Raw genomic sequence first — 18967 nt, 5'->3', positions numbered from 1 at the left:
AGTCAGTGAGAATAAAAAAAGATGAACATAGATCATAGACAAATGAAAATATAGACAACGAAATGCTCTCACCGTTTATCTTCGAAAAAAATCGAATCAGCAGATGTCGTTCATATCGTTTCAGGGGTTTGAGTGGGAATATTGAAGTCACTCAATTCTAAAACGTTAAAAATAACAAAAACTGTAGGATATTTGCCAGTTGAAAATTATTTCATAATAAAAGAAATGTGAAAAGTACGTGATGACATCGCAAAATATAGGAATATTCCAGTGAAATTCTTGAAAAACGATAAAATGTGTTTTCGAAGTCGAGTGGCTTGAACGCGTAAATGAGCATGTTGACTATGCAAAACATGATGAGAGCCATCTGGAAAAAAAGACCAAACTAACTTTTCGTTGTCTATATCTTAATTTGTCTATGCATAGATGCTGTAATATAACCTGTTATTACCAGGTGAGTCGGCGGGCATGAGGTCAAACAACTCACGCAACTTTGGAACTTAGAGTGGAGCGAAACATATTTTAAAGCAATGGCGAGCTAAATATTAAAAAATGCACTTTGAGGGAGAAATAAAAGTACACATTTTTCTAATTTCTTTTTAAGGCGACTAGCTAGATCACAAAATGTGCAATTCATCGTCCACTTCAAGGCATAAATGTCGAACATTTTTCGATATTTGATACACTCATAATACATACATCACCGAACATAAATTCTTGTCCAAGCCGGGGCAACCTAATACACACTTCTTATTATCACTTTGCTGTTCTCTGTTTTGATAACAAAAAAATGGACTCTCTATTCTTAGATTTGCCCAATTTATTTTTTGTGAATACAACATGCATAAGTTCTTCGAGCGTTTCTGGTGATTTAGTATAGATTTCGATTTCGATATATGAAGACAGACGGGCGGACGGTCGGCGGGAGAGGCAAATAAAATCGAGAATAAAAATGATTTTGGAAATTGTTATTGTGTTTGTGACGTTGCTTTTGTTATGGGACTATTTATCTAAAAAGCGACGCAATGACATGCTGAGCTACATGAAAGGGCCCAACCCTTTGCCGGTTGTGGGGAATGTTCTCTCATATCGTGGCCAAAATCCCGAACGTAAGTAAAGGTTGGCTGGCATGTGAAGTGGATCCGTTTCAAACTCGTAGAAAAATTCAATATGCGGAATTGTGCATTTAAAAACTCTTTATGAGTTTAATCCCCAGATATTAAAAAGACTTGTGGTCGATTCTCAGGTTTTTTTGGCGCTGATGAGCAAATCTCCTATCTCCTACAATTACCTGTACAAAAATAGAATAAACATAACAAAAAATGAATTAAAATGTATTGTTACTAAAAAAGTTTACTACGACAATGTTTGCAGACTGGCGGAATGGATCATCGTGCTCTAGCATTTGAATCAATGAAACTCTTGACTTTTGTTTTACCAACGGATTTTTCGAATGGTTTGGACTTTTACCCACGCATGTGGGCCAACAACTACGAACTGATTAAAAGCCGTCGTATCTTTATGTCCGACATTAACTCTATTTTAGGAATGAGAACAGTACTGGTTTTACCTTGCGCCATTTCAATGGTCGACTGAAATCCGTTAGATTACCATCGAGTGTATTTGTTTGATAAGATGCGGTGAAGCACGTCATCTAATCTCTACAGATGCATTCAGCCATGAAACTGGAAACATAGTCAGTTAACTGAATGAATATTAGAAATAAAATGTAATTAACGTCTTATTTTCACATCAGATCAGTCTAATGTCTCCGAGTATAAATCTCAGATCAGAATAACCTATTAATATGTAATGTAAACAAACCTATTCATGCATTACCAGTAGGAGGAAGCTAATAGATGATGATAATTTACTTTTCTTGGCGTAGGGTGAGCGACTACAGAGCCGAGTGTTGCGAGTTGAAGACTCGTCATGGGCAATGAGAAGAAAGACATAATAAAATACCATGACTTGTTGATGTAGACGTAAGAATTTATCGTAAACTTCAAATAATAAAATTAAAACTAGCCGCAGGCTATGTAAACAAAAGGATTGCCCTGAAATGCCCTGAAATTGCATTATACAGGTGCTTTTTATACTTGTTTGTCGACCTTTAGTGGCCAGAAAATACCTACTTATTTCGGATTAGTAGGTTGATTTGTAATCAGTTACGAAAATGCATTCGAAATGTAGGCTCGGCTATAGATAATCAGATCCAGTTTAATTGATATATCTTTCAGAAATCATGACATTCATTACCAACAACAGCAAAAAGTATGGCGACATGTACCGCGTATGGATACTCCAACAGTTGGCTGTTTTCTCATCGGATCCTCGTGATCTGGAGGTCATTCTCAGTTCGCCCCAGCACATAACCAAAAACAACTTGTACGAGTTGTTGCATCAGTGGCTGGGCACTGGTCTGCTGATGAGCTCAGGTAGGCCTAAGGGATTTCCGCATATTCGAACCGTGTACTGATGGAGTGTGCTTCCTCTTCATTTCAGGCAAGAAATGGCATTCGCGTCGTAAGATAATCACTCCAACATTCCATTTTAAAATCCTGGAGCAATTTGTGGAAATATTCGATCAGCAGAGTGGGGTAATGGTTAAAAAATTGAGCGATAAGGCCGATGGGAAGTCAGCAATTAATATCTTCCCAGTTATTTGTTCAATGGCTCTGGATATTATTGCAGGTAAGTTCCAGACCAGTGCATCACAATGGAGCTCACGTCTATTTTCTGATATTTTGTTGTTGTAGAAACTGCTATGGGCGTCAAAATCAATGCTCAAAATAATCCCAATTTTCCGTATGTCCAGGCCGTATTTACGTAAGTAAACCTTAAAGTAACCTGTACGCAGGATTCCAATTTGTCTGAAATCTAAAGAGATGGGGGACTATGGAGTGAAATTTGGGAAAGGATAAGTCTGAAATTGTAGGACTTGAAACCGTTCTTTTCACAACAATATCACATAGCTTCACACATATGTATGTACTGTGCACGTACGTATGTATGTATCAATGTTAGTTGGGTATATTTAATCAGACAACTCAAGTGTTGTTGCAAATGCATACTGCAATTGTGTCCACACACAACAAAATCGGGAGGGGGGGAGGGGGTAAATTTAGCGCACACTCGCTTCATGGCCAATCCCATCTTTATTGCAGTGCGTATGATAAACGAACGGCCAAATAGATATTAATCATACGCACCAGTATTCCGACACTAGCATTGTTCCTGGCGAACTCTTAACATTGCCATTCTCACAGCGTCACCAACATTACCACCAAGCGCTTCATCAACGTTTGGCATCGAATCGATTGGATATTCCGTCTGACGGCGCCCACAGAATACAAGCGATTGAACGAGAGCATCCGATTGATGCACCAATTTACCGAGAACATAATTATGGAGCGAAGGGAGTCACTGCAAAAGACCATTGACCAAAATCGATCCCTCGAAGAGGATGACCTCGGACAGAAGAAGCGCATGGCCTTGTTGGATGTGCTATTGCAGTCAACCATCAACGGGGCTCCCCTGAGCAATGAAGACATCCGCGAAGAGGTGGATACATTCATGTTTGAGGGCCACGACACCACCACCAGTGGCATATCATTCGCCCTCTACCTCATTGCCAGACATCCCGAAGTCCAAAAGAAATTAATGGAGGAGATCGTAGAAGTGCTGGGCACCGACAAAGAGCGTCCAGTGTCGCTGAGGGATTTGGGTGAATTGAAATACCTGGAGTGTGTTATAAAGGAGTCATTGCGTCTTTATCCACCAGTACCCATGATTGGTCGATATTTTACCGAAGACGTTGAAATTCGTAAGTACACGAATATCCTATCGTGGAATATGGAAAACAATAGACCTCTCTTGTTTTTTTGCAGGTGGCAAGAAAATTCCGGCTGGTACCAATTTCACAATGGGCTTTTTCGTGTGCCTCCGCAATCCCAAATATTTCCCCGATCCGGACTCCTTTAAGCCGGAACGTTTCCTTGTGGAGAACGGGGCCAACATCGATCCCTATGCTTATATTCCATTTTCGGCGGGTCCTCGTAACTGCATTGGCCAGAAGTTTGCTGTTTTGGAAATGAAGAGCACCATAAGCAAAATGTTGCGCCACTACGAACTACTGCCCTTGGGACCCGACGTCAGACCGATGATGAATTTAATTTTGCGCTCGGCCAATGGAAACCACATTGGATTGAAGCCCAGACAGTATTAAGTCGACAATGCATTTTGTTTTAGTTTTTTTTTTTTCCACGCCGAACAGTAAATAAAAGAAAGAATAATAAATTTGTTGCAAAAATGCAACAGAAATTCAGACGATCAATCGTTGTAAATGCCCTGTGACACAGCCCACAAAAAAATGAAGGAAGCCAACGACGCCGAGGATATCTCTTGTTTATAAATGAGTGAAAAAAAACACCGTTCACTTTGTCGATAGTTGACAAGCTATAGTTTCGCAGCTGAATTGAAGTGTGTGTGTGTGTCGGTGTGTTCGCGGACATTGCCTGTGCCGCGAAGAAATAAAAAACAACAAATTGTCTTATCGCATGGCACGTGTGCGCCAATTTTAAAACTGCCGATTGTTGCATTTTTTTGTCGGCTATTTGAACGCCTTTCTCTCTTCGGACACTGCCAGTAGTCGTTTGACATTCGTGGGGAACTGTTATACTTAAGTCTCGTAGAAACCTCCATCATTCGTCATTGGGAAAAGCCGTGTGTCCGAAAGCTCGAAAGCTTTTCGTAAAGAACTACAAAGTTCCCTGCATTTTCTTTTCCTCACATTGGCATCAAAGAACCCGATTTCGCAGATAAGAAAACAACCAAACGCAAGGCATCTGTGACGTATTTTAGTTTTGTTCGAAATCGATATTGAACGCAATCAGGTTGTCGGCACGAATGCACTTAAATGGTGTGGTGGACGAAGTAACGGAAAACTTGTTGTTTTTTTAACTATTTTCCCGAGAGAAGTAGTCAGGGGTCGGGAACACCGTGTTATAGATTAGCCTCTGTATCTAATCTAAGGACGGTAACTATGATCTAATCTTTGGTTGAATATTTTCCTACCTTGGGTGTTCCCTTTAGGCAGTGCACCTTCGTAAAAATGCTATGGCCAATACTTTTAGCCGTGTTTGCAATCCTCCTGGTGGCAGACTACTCTAGACGCCAGAAAGTCATCGCCACCTTGGGAAATATTCCCTTGGTTTCCCACATACCCTTTATTGGAACGATTGCGGTGCTCTTTCAGTTAAATCCCGACAGTAAGATCGGCCAGAATTCAAAGAAGCTTCTAATCAATAAATCACCTCCATTGTTTGTTTGCTAGACTACGACAGGAAGTGGCATGAATTCATACTCAGATACGGCAAGACATTCGGGTCCTTTCTGCTTGGCATGGTCTTTGTGGTTACCACGGATCATCGAATTGTGGACGCATTGCTAGCCAGCAACGAGAATTTAAGCAAGAACTTTGTATACAAAATGCTCACCAGTTGGCTGGGCAATGGACTCTTGCTGAGCAGCGGAAAATCGTGGCAGACAATGCGAAAAATCATCACACCCACGTTCCACTTCAAAATACTGGAGGGGTTTGTAGAGGTATTTGATCGACAAAGTGACGCCCTGATTGCCAAACTGAAATCGAAGGCCGATGGAATCACTCCTGTCAATATTTACGAACCAGTGGGACTCCTAACTTTGGATATAATTGCTGGTACTGCTGTCCAACTTGTCTGTAATTCTTTGACTTGCTTCTAACCAAAATTTGATTGCAGAGACCGCAATGGGAGTTGTCATCAATGCCCAGTCGGATTCGAAGTCAGACTTAATCCAAGCCGTCAATGAGTGAGTGTTGTGGCAGAATGGTTTGCATCATCATTAAATAATTGTTCGAATTGTTGTCAGAGTTACAGATATAATGGCGAATCGCTTTGTACGCCCCCATCTATCCTTCCAGCTCCTGGCATGGAATACGCACATGAAACTGAAGCAGGGCATCAATGTTATGCATGCCTTTACTGAGAGAATTATCGAGGAGCGCAAGCAATCGCTTCTGCATGCCGATGCAAGGCACACGACAGACGAGATGGAGTTTGACGGTGATGGTGTTGGTGCAAAGAAGCGTCTAGCATTTCTAGATGTTCTGCTACAGGCCCGGGTTGATGGACAGCCCCTGCTCGATAAGCAAATTCGCGATGAAGTCAACACTTTCATGTTCGAAGGCCATGACACCACCACATCGGCCATATCATTTTGCCTCTATGCACTATCGCGTCACCCAGAAATTCAGGACAAAGTTTTTGAAGAGATCCGATCGAATTTCGGTGATGATTTGATTCGGCGAATCAGCTACGCGGACTTGCAAAAAATGAATTATTTGAATTGCGTTATAAAAGAATCGCTGCGTCTATTTCCACCAATACCGGCTGTTGGCCGTTGCCTGGACAGGGAGTTGAAGCTGGGTAAGAATGAGAAAAAAAAGAGTAAATGGTTGGGGCGTTGCTACATTGTTTATCGTTTGGTGCAGTTTTAGACTAAAGTCCCCTTTAGTGGACCAAGTTGGGAAACGTCATGGGCACCGGACAGAATTAACCTTTTAGACTAAAGTCCCCTTTAGTGGACCAAGTTGGGAAACGTCATGGGCACCGGACAGAATTAACCTTCCCCCTTTGTTCTGGGTTCCGCATCAAACAAAACAAAAAAAGTCATCAACAATGACACCAACACGGACCGTTGACCTGTGTTGCAGCATGAGCTTGTGTTGTAATCATGGTACAATAAAAAGGTAAGGTGGAGCTACTAGCTGATTACAATTTTACAAAGTGTGTCCGACTTTGTTTGCGTATTTTGTGTGTGTGTATTTATTGTTTTGAAAAACAAAAACACAATATTTTCGAAATCAATGATAGTGCGGAGCGCGAATTAAAGATATTTAACCAGTTTAGCCATTGAATTGAAAGATTGAACTGTTTGGAGCATAGTTTTGAAAAAACAAGGCAAGCATTTCATTTAACTTTGGCACTTTTCTAAAATAATTTTAAAAATGACGAAAAAAACACATTGCGAATGAAAACAGCTTGTTGCATAAGATTTTGAATATTTCTGACAGAAAGCGGATATAGCCTCATGGCTTTATATCTATAGTTTTACGAAGCTGTTCTATCTCCTTATTGTACCATGATTGTAATGTATCGAAGTCACTTGGCTAGTTGATTTATACACCTTAGCAAGCAAGCCATGGCCAGCATCTTTACTGTGTTCCTGTTTTACTTAAAACTTTAATTTGATAAAAACCCCAATTTGTGGCATTCTATTTTTCAGACGACTGCACCATACCTCGCCGCGCTAACGTTGTCATTTTGCTTTGGGAAATTCTGAGGGACCCTGAAAACTTCGTTGATCCATTATCCTTCAAGCCCGATCGCCATCAAAATGAGGGCAATACCAAAGCGACTGGTTACAGTAACATACCATTCAGTGCGGGACCAAGGAATTGCATAGGACAACGATTCGCCCTATATGAAATGCGCACCATACTGATAAAGATTCTGAGAAACTTTGAATTGCTGCCACTAGGCGAAGAAGTCCAAGTTTCGATGAAAATAGTTTTGCGTTCCAAGAATGGTGTAAATATTGGACTGAAGCCCAGGCAGTATCAATGATCTTTAATCAATGTACATGTGTAATGATGGAAATTTGAAAACTAAAAAATGTTATTGTTAAATATATGTATATCTCAGTAGCTCTACCTTAAGATCTGTATTCCTCTACTGGGTGAGCTTATTGAATATACCTCTGTAGGAAGGATCCAATTCTTGTACTTTACAGCGTTCTCTAAAACTTGACGTAGCAGACACATTTTTATATCTTCCCCACTGTGGTGAAATACACGTCATATCACAAAATCTCTCAAATAATGACGTTGTAAAAGCTGATTATTCTTAGAATTAACCAATTGTTATATTTTCCGATTAGAAACATAAACATTTTTTTGTATTATTCATTTCTATGTTCAACACACAAAAGAATAAATTGTTCATTTTTCAATGTTGAAATTGTTCAAATTTGAAATTATGTACGTCATCCAAAATTCTTTATAAATCAAATCATGGCGTAATTAGTACAAAGTAACTGCAAGTGCTGACGTAATGTTGTAAGTAAAAGAAGTATCAAATGTATTTCCAATAATGGCAAATTGTCAATAATATTAACAATAAAAATTAAAAACGATGCTTCTTTCCTCATTTCAGAATAAAATGTATTCCTAAATTAAAGGATTATGCTTTGTATAGTCGTAGTTATTGTCAGTTTTCATTGCCTAGAAAACAGGTTCCCATCTCTGATTTATGAATATACAATGGAGTCATAAATATACATGTTTCCAATGAGATGTTGTCAAGTGAATAATTTCGAAAAAAAAAAATATAGCCATTTCAAATAGCCGTAACAATTTCAGCATTTTCTGTAATTTACCCTGTCAATTTTCACTGCATAGAAGAAAAGTTTCCATCTCTGATATGTGAATATGCACTGGAGTTATAGGCTCTGTTACAGATCTGCAAGAATGTAAAAGTTTTTACTACGATAATCGATTTTCCCTCATTGTACAATGAAATAAATGTAAACTCATTTCAAATTAGCATTCCCAGCTCTGCATTTTCTGTAATTTACCTTGTCAAATTTCAATGCATAAAAAACAGTTTCCATCTCTGATTTTGTGTGTATACAATGGAATTATGAATATAGATGTTGGCAATGAGAAAAAAATTGTAAACATATGATTACATGACTTTACCTTCTTAGTTCTAACATGATGCTGTAGATGCAAATGTACCATTAATGGGCTAAATAAATATCGAACGTGTTTTGAACTTAATTCAAATCGAGCACGAAAAATTTGCTCTATTCCAAATCATGGTACAATAAAAAGTTAAGTTAGAGCAATTCCTAATTCCTATTCAATTTTTTCCTAAGTGTGCCCGACTTCTGCCAATTTTGTGTATGCATTAATTTTTTGAAAAAAATATTTTCAAAAATCAATGATTGGAAGACACATGAATTGCGGCTCGTGTATTAAAGCTATTAACAAGTATAGCCATGAAATTGAAAGATTGAACAGTTAGGATCATTTTTTTTGAGAGAAAAATCTAGACATTAAGTTCATTTTCGCGGTATTTAACTCATTTTAAAAATGAGGAAAAATATAAGAAAAAAATGAAAATAATTTTGAATGAGTCTGACAGGAAGCGGGCATAACATCAGGGCTGTATTTTTGTAGTTTTACGAAGCTGTTTTACCTCCTTATTGTACCATGTTCCAAATGTAAAACTTTTTACTACGATAACCGATTTTTCTTTATGATATCGAAAAAAAATGCAAAACAAGGAGATTCTTGCAGGTTCTGGAACAGAGCAAGAGTTTCCGACAACCTAATAATAAGAACGTCATAATCATATGATTGAACAATGCTACCTTGATACTTCTACCCACTTTTATAATCGTTGTACGTTGCGGACTGTTAAACAAAAACAGCATAGTATTTGCTAAGGTGATTTCTGGTGCGCAACTGCTGTCATTTATGTTCGCCAGTGTGTAGTGTACTTTAAATATGATTCATGAAATTATCGATATGTTCGATAAATCTTTTGGATTTTTTTTGCTACCTACATGTCCCTATTTCACACAGAATTGTGAAGTGGACGTGAGCGACGGACTAGAATTTATCTTTTGTTAAGAAAATAGCTAGCAAATTACACGGCGCGAAGTAACAAACATATTTATATTTGCAAATCCATCGGGAATTTAATCTAACCGAGGCTTTATTAAGACCACAAAGAGGCCAGAGCTCGTTCGTCCGCTCTCGTAAAAAAGTGTACATTAATTCTTAAAAAAATTACAATAAACTATTGCAACTTGGTGTTGGTGTGTATTTTGTGAAAAATAAAATGGGGGTGTTCGATGCAAACAATTTTCATTTTGGAAGTCTTCGCCAGAAGGGAAAATATATTTGCAGTGTCTATTTTATGGTGATGGTGGTGTGGTAGTGGCGCGTGTGTGTTGCTACTGGGAAATAGTTGAGGGTGGCCAAAGAGTGCATGAAATCAATGTGGAATTGTGTATAAATGAAATAAAGAATCTTTTAGAGCCTAGACAGTTTAGCAAATGAATGAACATTTTTGGAATCTTGAATGAATTTGCAGATTCCATATTCCTACAAAATGAAATGACGCTAAAGACACATGCACACATACAAGCACACCTTACACATTTTCATCGTCTGTATAAAAAAAGATTGTTGTGTTTGTGTGCTCCACGCTGTACATTGTTTTTGCTCCCCATTCAAAAACAATTTATATTGACTCGCCAATAAAATTTGTTTACAAAGATTCGGCATAATTAATTTAAATGTTAATTTTTTGTGAGAGCATAAGTTTTTTTTTATTTTTTTTCTTACCTAAGCCGGTTACTCTCTCAAGATCAATAGGGAAAAGTTGCCACATGTTTTCAAATGTATTAAATGCTGGGATTTCTTCCCTCTTTACGGTATAGGTTTTTCGTTTTGTTTTTTATACGAACATATTCAATATTTTTTTATTATTTTTAAAGTTATTACTTTGTCTTGTTTTATTGCACGCATTATGCATAAATGTTGAAATATGTCTAATTTCTGCAGTTTGACTTTGAAACACTAACTGGATACCAATATTTGAATTGCCGTAAACTTATTTAAAATTTCCCATGGAAGAATTACGTTTCGCCTAAAGAAAATACCTCATCATACATGTATATATAGGTTTTTTTTTTATTAAATTCTTGATTTCTGAAAAGCTTATTAAAATGCATCTTTAAAGTCACGCAATTAATTTAATTTTGAAATTTTAGTCTACATTTTATGGGAAAAGAATTAGTTGGGAATCGCACATGTACCAGCCACACGCTGTCTTAATTTTGAAATTTTAGTTTACATTTTTTTCTTTTTTGTTTAATGGGACTTCTTTTCTTTTTTTAATTTTTCAGTTTTCACCTAATTTTAAGTTTTAGCCATCATGTATGGTCAAAATGTTCGAAACGTTTCCTATTATCCACCCTATGGCTATAATGGATATAAGCAAAGGTAATTTTTAATTTCAAAATATTGTTTTTTTTTATATATTTTGTTATGTTTATTAATTTTGTGATGTTTATTTAATCTTTAATTAAAATATTAAGACTTAAAGACAGACTTATACTTGGCACAGCAAGGTGTTCAACTAGCCGTTCCAAATCATACAAAAATTCCAAATTTGTTTCCCAATTGCAGCTCCTTCGTACTGTGATTTCAATAATGCATTTTGACATTTAAATTGATAATTATCTAGTCTTGATCGGCCGATATGGGTCTTCAAAGAAAATTTATGAAAAACTAAAGAATATGACAATTTATCCCCGAATGAATATTCTATTATCCAAGAATTCTTAAATACAATTTTTTATTTTTCTATAGGAGGGGGGCTTAATTTAGCCGGTTTCATATTAAATAGCATCTACGTTACATTCACAGAAACTCTGCCCTCTGCAGTTTTTGTGTTTCATCCCTTTATTTATATTTCTAATCATTGTGAACGTTTTTTGCCTACTTTTAGGCTGTGATTTCTTTTAAGAGATTATGCCATATATTGTATAAGTTGAGGAGCACACAAACCTAGGCACAAACAAAATGTTTGTAATTTGGTAGGAGGGCAGTAGTTTGCTTTTGTGTCTAGTGCATGTAAAAAAGCATAGAAGACGACTACGAAAAAGAAGAAAAATGTATTGAAGGTGAAAGATATTAACATTGGCAGTGTTTCGATGTCATCCTCGTAGCTGTACGTCGTCCCTGTCACCCCAACCGTTGTTGCCTTTGCTTAAAAGAAAGAACCTAAAATTATAATAGAAAAAGAAAATGACAAACCGTGTGTAACGGCATTCATATTTCCGCAAATAAAAAATCAATCAATGCAATTAAAAGTGTTGTTTGTTTTTTTGATTTGACGACAATTGAACACCTAAGTATTTTACTTTTGTGTCGATTGGCTGACCCCTTTGACCTTTCATAGATGAATATATATGTATATATAGAATTTTACTGTGTTAAAAAAGCGACTTAACCAATACATTAGCGAAATAGAAAAAGGATAACTGCTGAAGAAGTAAAAAAAAAAAATAATTACCTCCAACATCTTAAAAGCCAAGGAAACTGAAGAAAGTTATCGCAAAGGATTAAAGCGAACGCAAGCAGCAGCGGCACAGATCAATCATGTATCGGTAAATATCAACAATTATTCAACAGAGTATTAATATTGATTTTATGACAATTGTCTTGTTTTTATGATTGCAATTAATGGAAATACGTTTTAAAAAATATGGGTTTTTTCACTTTTCTTTTTTTCTGGGTCCTTGGTCCTCAGAAGGTATTGGTATATTTGAATAAGAAAAATGATGTATTCTTCAACCTATTGTTTCGAATACGTCGAATGCAAGCATATTGAAACTATCCGTTCCCTATGTTTGTTGTTCGTTTCCAACTCAAAGTAATTGTAAATATTTGCCAAGTAATTTGATTTGTTTTTTCGCCCACACCATGGATGTTGAGACATTTGCGCCCATTGTTATGGTATGGCGAATAGGGAAAAAAGAGAACTCTTCCTCAATTAGATACAATAATATTTTAATAGCATTGTACAAGAGAGCAAACAGATGAAAGAAATAAAGGGTGTTCCTTTTACATTAACCATAAAAAAAATTTGCCAATTTACCGCCTCATATTGACTGCCAATGAGAATACCACTGGCTAGTTGTTAGTCCACAAAGCCAAAAAGATGAACTAGAATAGCCCTTGAATTCACTTTTTACAGTTTTGATAATATTAAAATTTTGATATGACACCAAACCGCTGAAAAAAGTGTTCCCATTAAGAAATTTTGGGGGTCAGTGATTTGCGTGATGTCTTTGACTGAATATCTCCCATTTTATTAATGCAATAATAACCATATCCATAAATATCTATTGCAGCATTTTTTTTCAATTCAGGAGGTTCCTGTTCCTTTCTGTTGAAAACTACTCCGTTAACATTATGATCATCATGAGTCTTGTGGGCGTTAAGAATTTTGGCGAACAACCTAATCATTTTTATCATCGAGAACAACGTTAGTTTGTAGCAATATTTGTTACTTATCATTGCGAGACATCAAAGCACCAGCATAAATCATAATAGTCGTAACTCAGCAAAAAATTGCGAAGTGACTCACTTCTCTGGTGTGGATTTGGCAGAATTAAAGATAAATCTTTGAATTTGTCTGTCGCCAGTAATGGGTGCGAGAAAAAAAAATCAATATTCCCCACATTCGTAGGCACTTGGCTGTTTCAGATTAACATTTAGATGCTGCAAATTGGTTGTTGGGCTGTTTACTAAAATTTGTGTGTGAACACATTTTTGTTTTTTTTTCTTTATTTTGTTTTCTATGCTTGTTTGCAAATTGAGATTTTTATGGCCATCATATTGGAACAAAAACTGAACTACTGTGCCATTCCCATAGATTCTAGGGGTCCATTTTTTTAGCTCACACACAACACTTTCTTTAGCAAAATATCAACAAACCAACTCCAACTCCATAATGAGGACTCTAATACTGTAACCAAATTGTTTAATCTTTTTTTACACGGCCTGCTCTTTCAACGTATAGATGCATAGAATTGCAAGCACCTTGAGACTTGAAGGAGCTGATGTTCTTAATTTTGAAAGAGAAAAAAAACTTTTTGAATGGTCTTCTGGTTTTGAAAGTTGCTGTGGTGTTCTTGATAGCAAAGCAGACAAGTGCTCCAAGGCTTCGTTAATATAAAATAAAAAGTACTGCCTCACATCTCCGTAGGCTTTAAGCCACAAGTTTATTTATTTCACACATTATTTGCTATTTGTTTGTTTGCTTTCGGCTTGTTTGATATGCCTATTTAAATGCGTTAGATGATAAGAAAATTAAATTAATGGCCCTAAAGTGATTACCAAAAGAAACTGAAATAAATCAGCAAAAAAGATGTTTAGCTGTTCTTAATTTCTGAAGTAATTTGGGAAAATTCGCCGATATCCAAGTCCTGACTTCTAAAAGAATCATTATACTTGATTAGTTGGTGTTTTGTTTAACCAAACAATTTGACATTATTAACAGTCATTCCCTAGTGCTGTGAACATAATCTAGACCTAGAAGCCAGTATTGCATTGCTGTAATAAAATCAAGCTTTTTTCTCCGATTCATTTTTTGTTGTTTAGCGGCTTCTTAATTTTGTATAATTTCACCCCCTCCCGCCACAATCTTTTTTCTTGTGGTAAATCTTTCGTACTGTTTTTTTCTTCACAACGTTCTGCTGGTGTTGTTTGTCCGGCCTATATGGTCGATTGGTTGGAAGCAGTCAGTGGCTGGCTGACGACATTTCATTATTGTAATGTAAAAATGAAGTAATTTAGGTCAAGTGCTAAATACATTGAAGCTGGGAAATCTGTCGAACCCCCATTGAGCCAGAATCGCTATGAATGAGGAAGGTATATACACGCGGAGACAGAGAAGCATGGGAGAACAATAGCTACAGAGAGAGGCTTTGTTTTTTGCTGTTTATTTCGCTAGGAAAGAAAAACAAAAAACCAGCCACAATGGTGACGCTAATAAAGATGTTTATCCTTTTAGGCAGCAGAGACAAAACGCATAAACTATTGACTAGACCCATACCGCCACGGCTACGCTAAAACATTTACATGCTTTCCCCGGATGACATAAATCATTAGAAGGGCAACATTAGTAGCTAAGACAAGGCATGGGATGGGGGGAGGGAGGTAGATCGGATAAATTGATGTCGATTTTTTCTGTAAGAAATAAACAAAAGAAGGACGCATTGCGGAAAAAAAATTTGATTACCACATATTTTTTTGTTTCTATTTATGAATATTTGTTGGTATAGTATCCATTACTTCCACTCCTCATGTGGGAAATACTTATCGGTCAGTGAGTTCATAAAAGTTTTGGGCTTAACGTTAATCATCATGTTGCTGTTGACAAGTATTATTTTAATGACATTCAAATTCTGGTGTAATCTATAATTCCGAATCGATTTAGATATCGATGTGAAATAGTGCTATCAGTTAGGCCTCTCGTCTACGACGATTAGTTCCAAATTCCATAACAAAAATGTATGGAAATACAAGGATTTTTACACTTTACTCAATGTCTAATCTCGGAGATATGACTAGCAACATTAACAGAATCATCTTTCGGAATACTTTATTATTCTAGGTAAAATTAAGAAGATTAAGTCATTCAAAACAAGCATATCCATCTCTACATTTCCTGTGATATACTTTGTCAAATTTCATTGTAAATAATACGGGTTCCCACGAGATGTCAAATGAATAATTTTGAAAAAAATGTTTAATATGACTTTGCCTTTTTAGTTTAGCATAAGTCAATAATTAATATAAGTAAATAATTTGTGAATTTTCGAAATTCTGCTGTAATGTAGTAAACCCATCGAAAACTTAGATTTCATACCAATTGAGATGATTTTTTACATATATTTTCAATATCATAATATTTCTCTAGAGAATATTCCTCTTATGCATCTTTTTAAGCGAGCAAATGCGAATTCTATCCTCTATGGGCTTATCCTTTCATGGGCACTACCACTCTATTGACTGCACTCCAAACATTTTTCCTGATTTTGGTATGGTTTTCACTCTCTAATTACATATTTCTTAAACATTTAAAATATCATTTTTGCTTTACTGCTTTCTCATAAAAAGTAAACCCCATATTCTCAAAAAGAATTATGGAAATTATGTGGAATTCATGTTTCTATGACCTGAAGGGAGGACATGTTTCCATTAAACTCATTGGAACGGGCAATAAAAATCCCTGTCCATTAGAAAACAGGTTCTTCAAACCTTTTTTTTTTTTAAGAAAATAAAAACCCATTTGCGACAGGTTGTAGGTGTTAAAAATCAAAGAAACTTAGGTTATGTATAAATGTCTTTTTATTTCATTGTTTTTGTGAAACTTCACTATATTTCCGCTTTCGTCACTACATGGAGCAAATGTGTTCTGCTTTCAAATCACAGTGGCTCGAACACCAAACATTATAGGTAACAGTTCCGCCATTAATAACCTCGATATAAAACGGCTTTGATTTGACAATTTTTATAGTGGAGGCTATTAAAGTGTATGTAAGGGTCTGAATAGAACTACGACAAGTTTTCATATAATTGATACTAGCTTTTAATTGGTGCCTTAAAATTCTATTATATATTTATGATGATCTTAGCCCATTCGATTTAAGACAGTTAAAATTAAAAATATATTCACATGTCTGGAGATTTGTAAACTAAGATTAACATTTTATTTGGTTTTATAAATACTTGAATTGTGTAAATTCCAGCCTGAGGGAGGGAATCGTTGTTTTCCAAACAGCCAAACACACATACAGAACATGAAGAATTATTCGCACATGACTAGAGGCCAAATAGAAGAAGCATTCAGGAAATACAACGTTTTCATTTGCTATGCATGAATGTCTTGAAGAGGAAACAGGAACCTGAATTCTTTACAATGGTTTGTTTGCCTGCGAAACGTGAGATTATGTATGTGCGGTGGATGGATATACATACATATGTAGTGAAAATCGTTGTGAACAAATTCCCCCAATGACTTCTGATGTGTGTTGACTTACATGGCGTTGAATGATTCTCGTGACCATCACTGAAAATATCCCTCGGGAGTCGAAAATTGCTCTACAATTTCTGTTAATTGTCCACAGTATTTTGGCAGTTGTGAAATGACGTCAAAGGCGGCGCCATTTTACAAAATGTCATTGCAAGTTCGTGTTCGTGTTCATCTCCGGTCATCTTTGTCGTTGTCGTTGTCTTTAAATTCAAATTTACTTTTACAATTAAATTTATCATCTCCTTTTTTATGTGAATGATTTTTATGGCTTTGCTTCAGCAGAAGTAGCCGACCATTAGGTGGTAGACTAAACGTCGCCATTCTGAAAGCATTCACTTTTCCATTTTTTTTTGTTTTGTTTCGGTTTTGTAGTTGTTTTTTTTTTTTTTTTTGTTCTCCCGGCAAGGATGGTTTTTCGTGGCTCCGCAACTCACTTAAAATGTTTGCATGCAACATTCTTTTGGCATGCAAAATGGATGCGAATCGGGGTCACAAGTAAGGGTTGAAAGGTTAAATTATACCATAAACAATGACTCTGTTCAATGGATGGCTACAATTGCGAAAATTGCAAAATAGAATTCGATTGTAAAATAGTGAGTTAATGCATATTGTTTCATTTTAAAATGTTGAACTAAAATTCGAAGAGAGTGGTCACGATTCAACCATAGTTGCCTATTGATAATACTGGAAACATTCTCCCAAGAATTCCCACCGCAATAAGCTCATCTAAATGGACTGCTACAGTTTTATTTGTTTCATGTGTGTCTAATGTTTACACATGAATAACTCGTAGAATAAAAAACAACAACGACAACAACGCATGCTTGTTTTTTAATAGCTTCTGTATGCAATTTGTTGCATATTGTAAGGCTAATCAATGAGTGAAAACATGTATGTTTGTGGGTATTTGCTCTTATATTCCATTGCACACATGTACACACGTCATTACTTGTTCGCATGCATCGGATTGTATGATCATTTGAGGTTTTCCGTGCCGGATCGGTATAAGACCACAGAATGGGATATTGAAATTCAAAACTGCTAATAATCATGCATAACATCGACAATGAGAGATGGACATTAATTTTTTTTTAATTAAATTTGCAACTTGTAGTGTAATGAGGCAGTACTCACACTGGTACAATATGTATTATTGGTACGACATTCATCCCTAGCCTTCAAATATCATCACAAGGAACTAATATTCTGTGCAATTCTTGGAGCAATTATTCATCCACATCCCCGACGGATAGGTCTGAACTTATAATAACCCTCTTTATAGGGCATAGCTGGAGTAAGATGCCTTGCATTTTTGCAGTACAAAAAAAAAACAGCTTAAGAATTTAAAGTTTCTTCCTTAGAGCTAACATGTCTAAAGAATGCTGTAGAATCTCCGTCCATTTAATTCCCTGCAGCAGGAGTTTTTCCATCCATTCTTTAGGTATTTATTCATTGTAATCCATTGAAAAAGAAAAAAAAAAGAAAAAAAAAAACAATGATAATTCTAAATGTTTCATGAACTATGAACTATTGTGTGCACAGTAAAACACTTATATAATAGAATCGGACATTTTGAATTGTGTAAATTGATGGTCGCTCATAAATCGGGACTGAGAGTCCGCGCTCACACTCTTTATGACACATGAAAAGTAAGTTTCCAACTTTATTCTAAGATAAACATACCATTTGAAAATACGATTCAGAATTACTGGTGCCCACTGTTTGTTATTCATATCTCAAATTTATTTGTCTCCTTGTTTGGTTTAAATATTTACAAAAATGTATAGAAATAAGTAAAACGGGAATGTATGTAGCATGCGGGGAAGGACAGTTGGGTTGGGGAAATGTGAAACTTCACAAGAATAATTCATTCGGAAAATTGTGGTGAATTCGTTGTTGGCCGTCCCACATCCTCGCAGCACCATTCGAAAGAGAAAATATTCTTTGGAATAAAAGTTTTTGTGAATTTGAAAATAATTGCGTCGAATCTAGGCCTTCTCTCATAGACTCACTTTTGCTTTGTTATTCAGATGTTGGTAACATTTGTTGCCAGTGCTCTTGTTCCGATTATTGTTGAATCAATAACACGGGATTTTATTTTCAATCTCCTTTCACTTGCTCTGGCCAGTGGCTTAACGATGATGATAATATGCTGCCCTATTGGCAGTGATTTGGTTGGTTTGCTTGCCTTTCATCAAGGATTTGCGAACAATTAGGCGCTCATCCATCATCAGATCTGT

General features: G+C 36.2%; 2 protein-coding genes across 8 annotated transcripts in view; both read left to right on the top strand.

Annotated features, from left to right (window-relative positions):
• The first annotated feature begins 482 nt into the window (after positions 1–482).
• LOC131800458 (uncharacterized) lies at positions 483–8063 on the top strand. Its single transcript, XM_059123868.1, has 11 exons — positions 483–1109; positions 2241–2438; positions 2506–2694; positions 2760–2829; positions 3270–3826; positions 3891–4222; positions 5054–5270; positions 5336–5722; positions 5784–5853; positions 5914–6470; positions 7330–8063. Exons 1-11 carry the CDS (start codon positions 953–955, stop codon positions 7668–7670), a joined length of 3075 nt encoding a protein of 1024 aa, XP_058979851.1. The 5' UTR covers positions 483–952; the 3' UTR covers positions 7671–8063.
• A 1618-nt stretch (positions 8064–9681) lies between these two features.
• LOC131802995 (sex-lethal homolog) overlaps positions 9682–18967 on the top strand; it is a 40292-nt gene continuing 31006 nt past the window's right edge. For 3 of the 7 annotated variants that reach the window (XM_059123853.1, XM_059123850.1, XM_059123852.1), the window contains exons 1-2: positions 9682–9930; positions 11026–11122. In XM_059123853.1, the coding sequence (XP_058979836.1) occupies positions 11055–11122 (68 nt within the window). In that variant the 5' untranslated portion in view covers positions 9682–9930; positions 11026–11054. Of the gene's footprint in view, positions 9931–11025; positions 11123–12126; positions 12292–18967 lie in introns of those variants that run through there. The other 4 variants (XM_059123851.1, XM_059123854.1, XM_059123855.1 and 1 more) reach the window with 4 other exon arrangements.

Source organism: Musca domestica, unplaced genomic scaffold (genome assembly GCF_030504385.1).
Source record: "Musca domestica strain aabys unplaced genomic scaffold, Musca_domestica.polishedcontigs.V.1.1 252, whole genome shotgun sequence".
Lineage (NCBI taxonomy): Eukaryota > Metazoa > Arthropoda > Insecta > Diptera > Muscidae > Musca > Musca domestica.
Note: the sequence above shows the minus strand (reverse complement) of the source record. Positions and strands in the feature narration are given on the sequence as shown.

Coding starts and splice junctions, on each gene's coding strand:
- LOC131800458 (XM_059123868.1), top strand. CDS start 953: ATGATTTTGGAAATTGTTATTGTGTTTGTGACGTTGCTTTTGTTATGG. Junction 2,830..3,269: donor TATGTCCAGGCCGTATTTAC/GTAAGTAAACCT, acceptor CCATTCTCACAG/CGTCACCAACATTACCACCA. Junction 4,223..5,053: donor TTGGATTGAAGCCCAGACAG/TATTAAGTCGAC, acceptor ACTATGATCTAA/TCTTTGGTTGAATATTTTCC.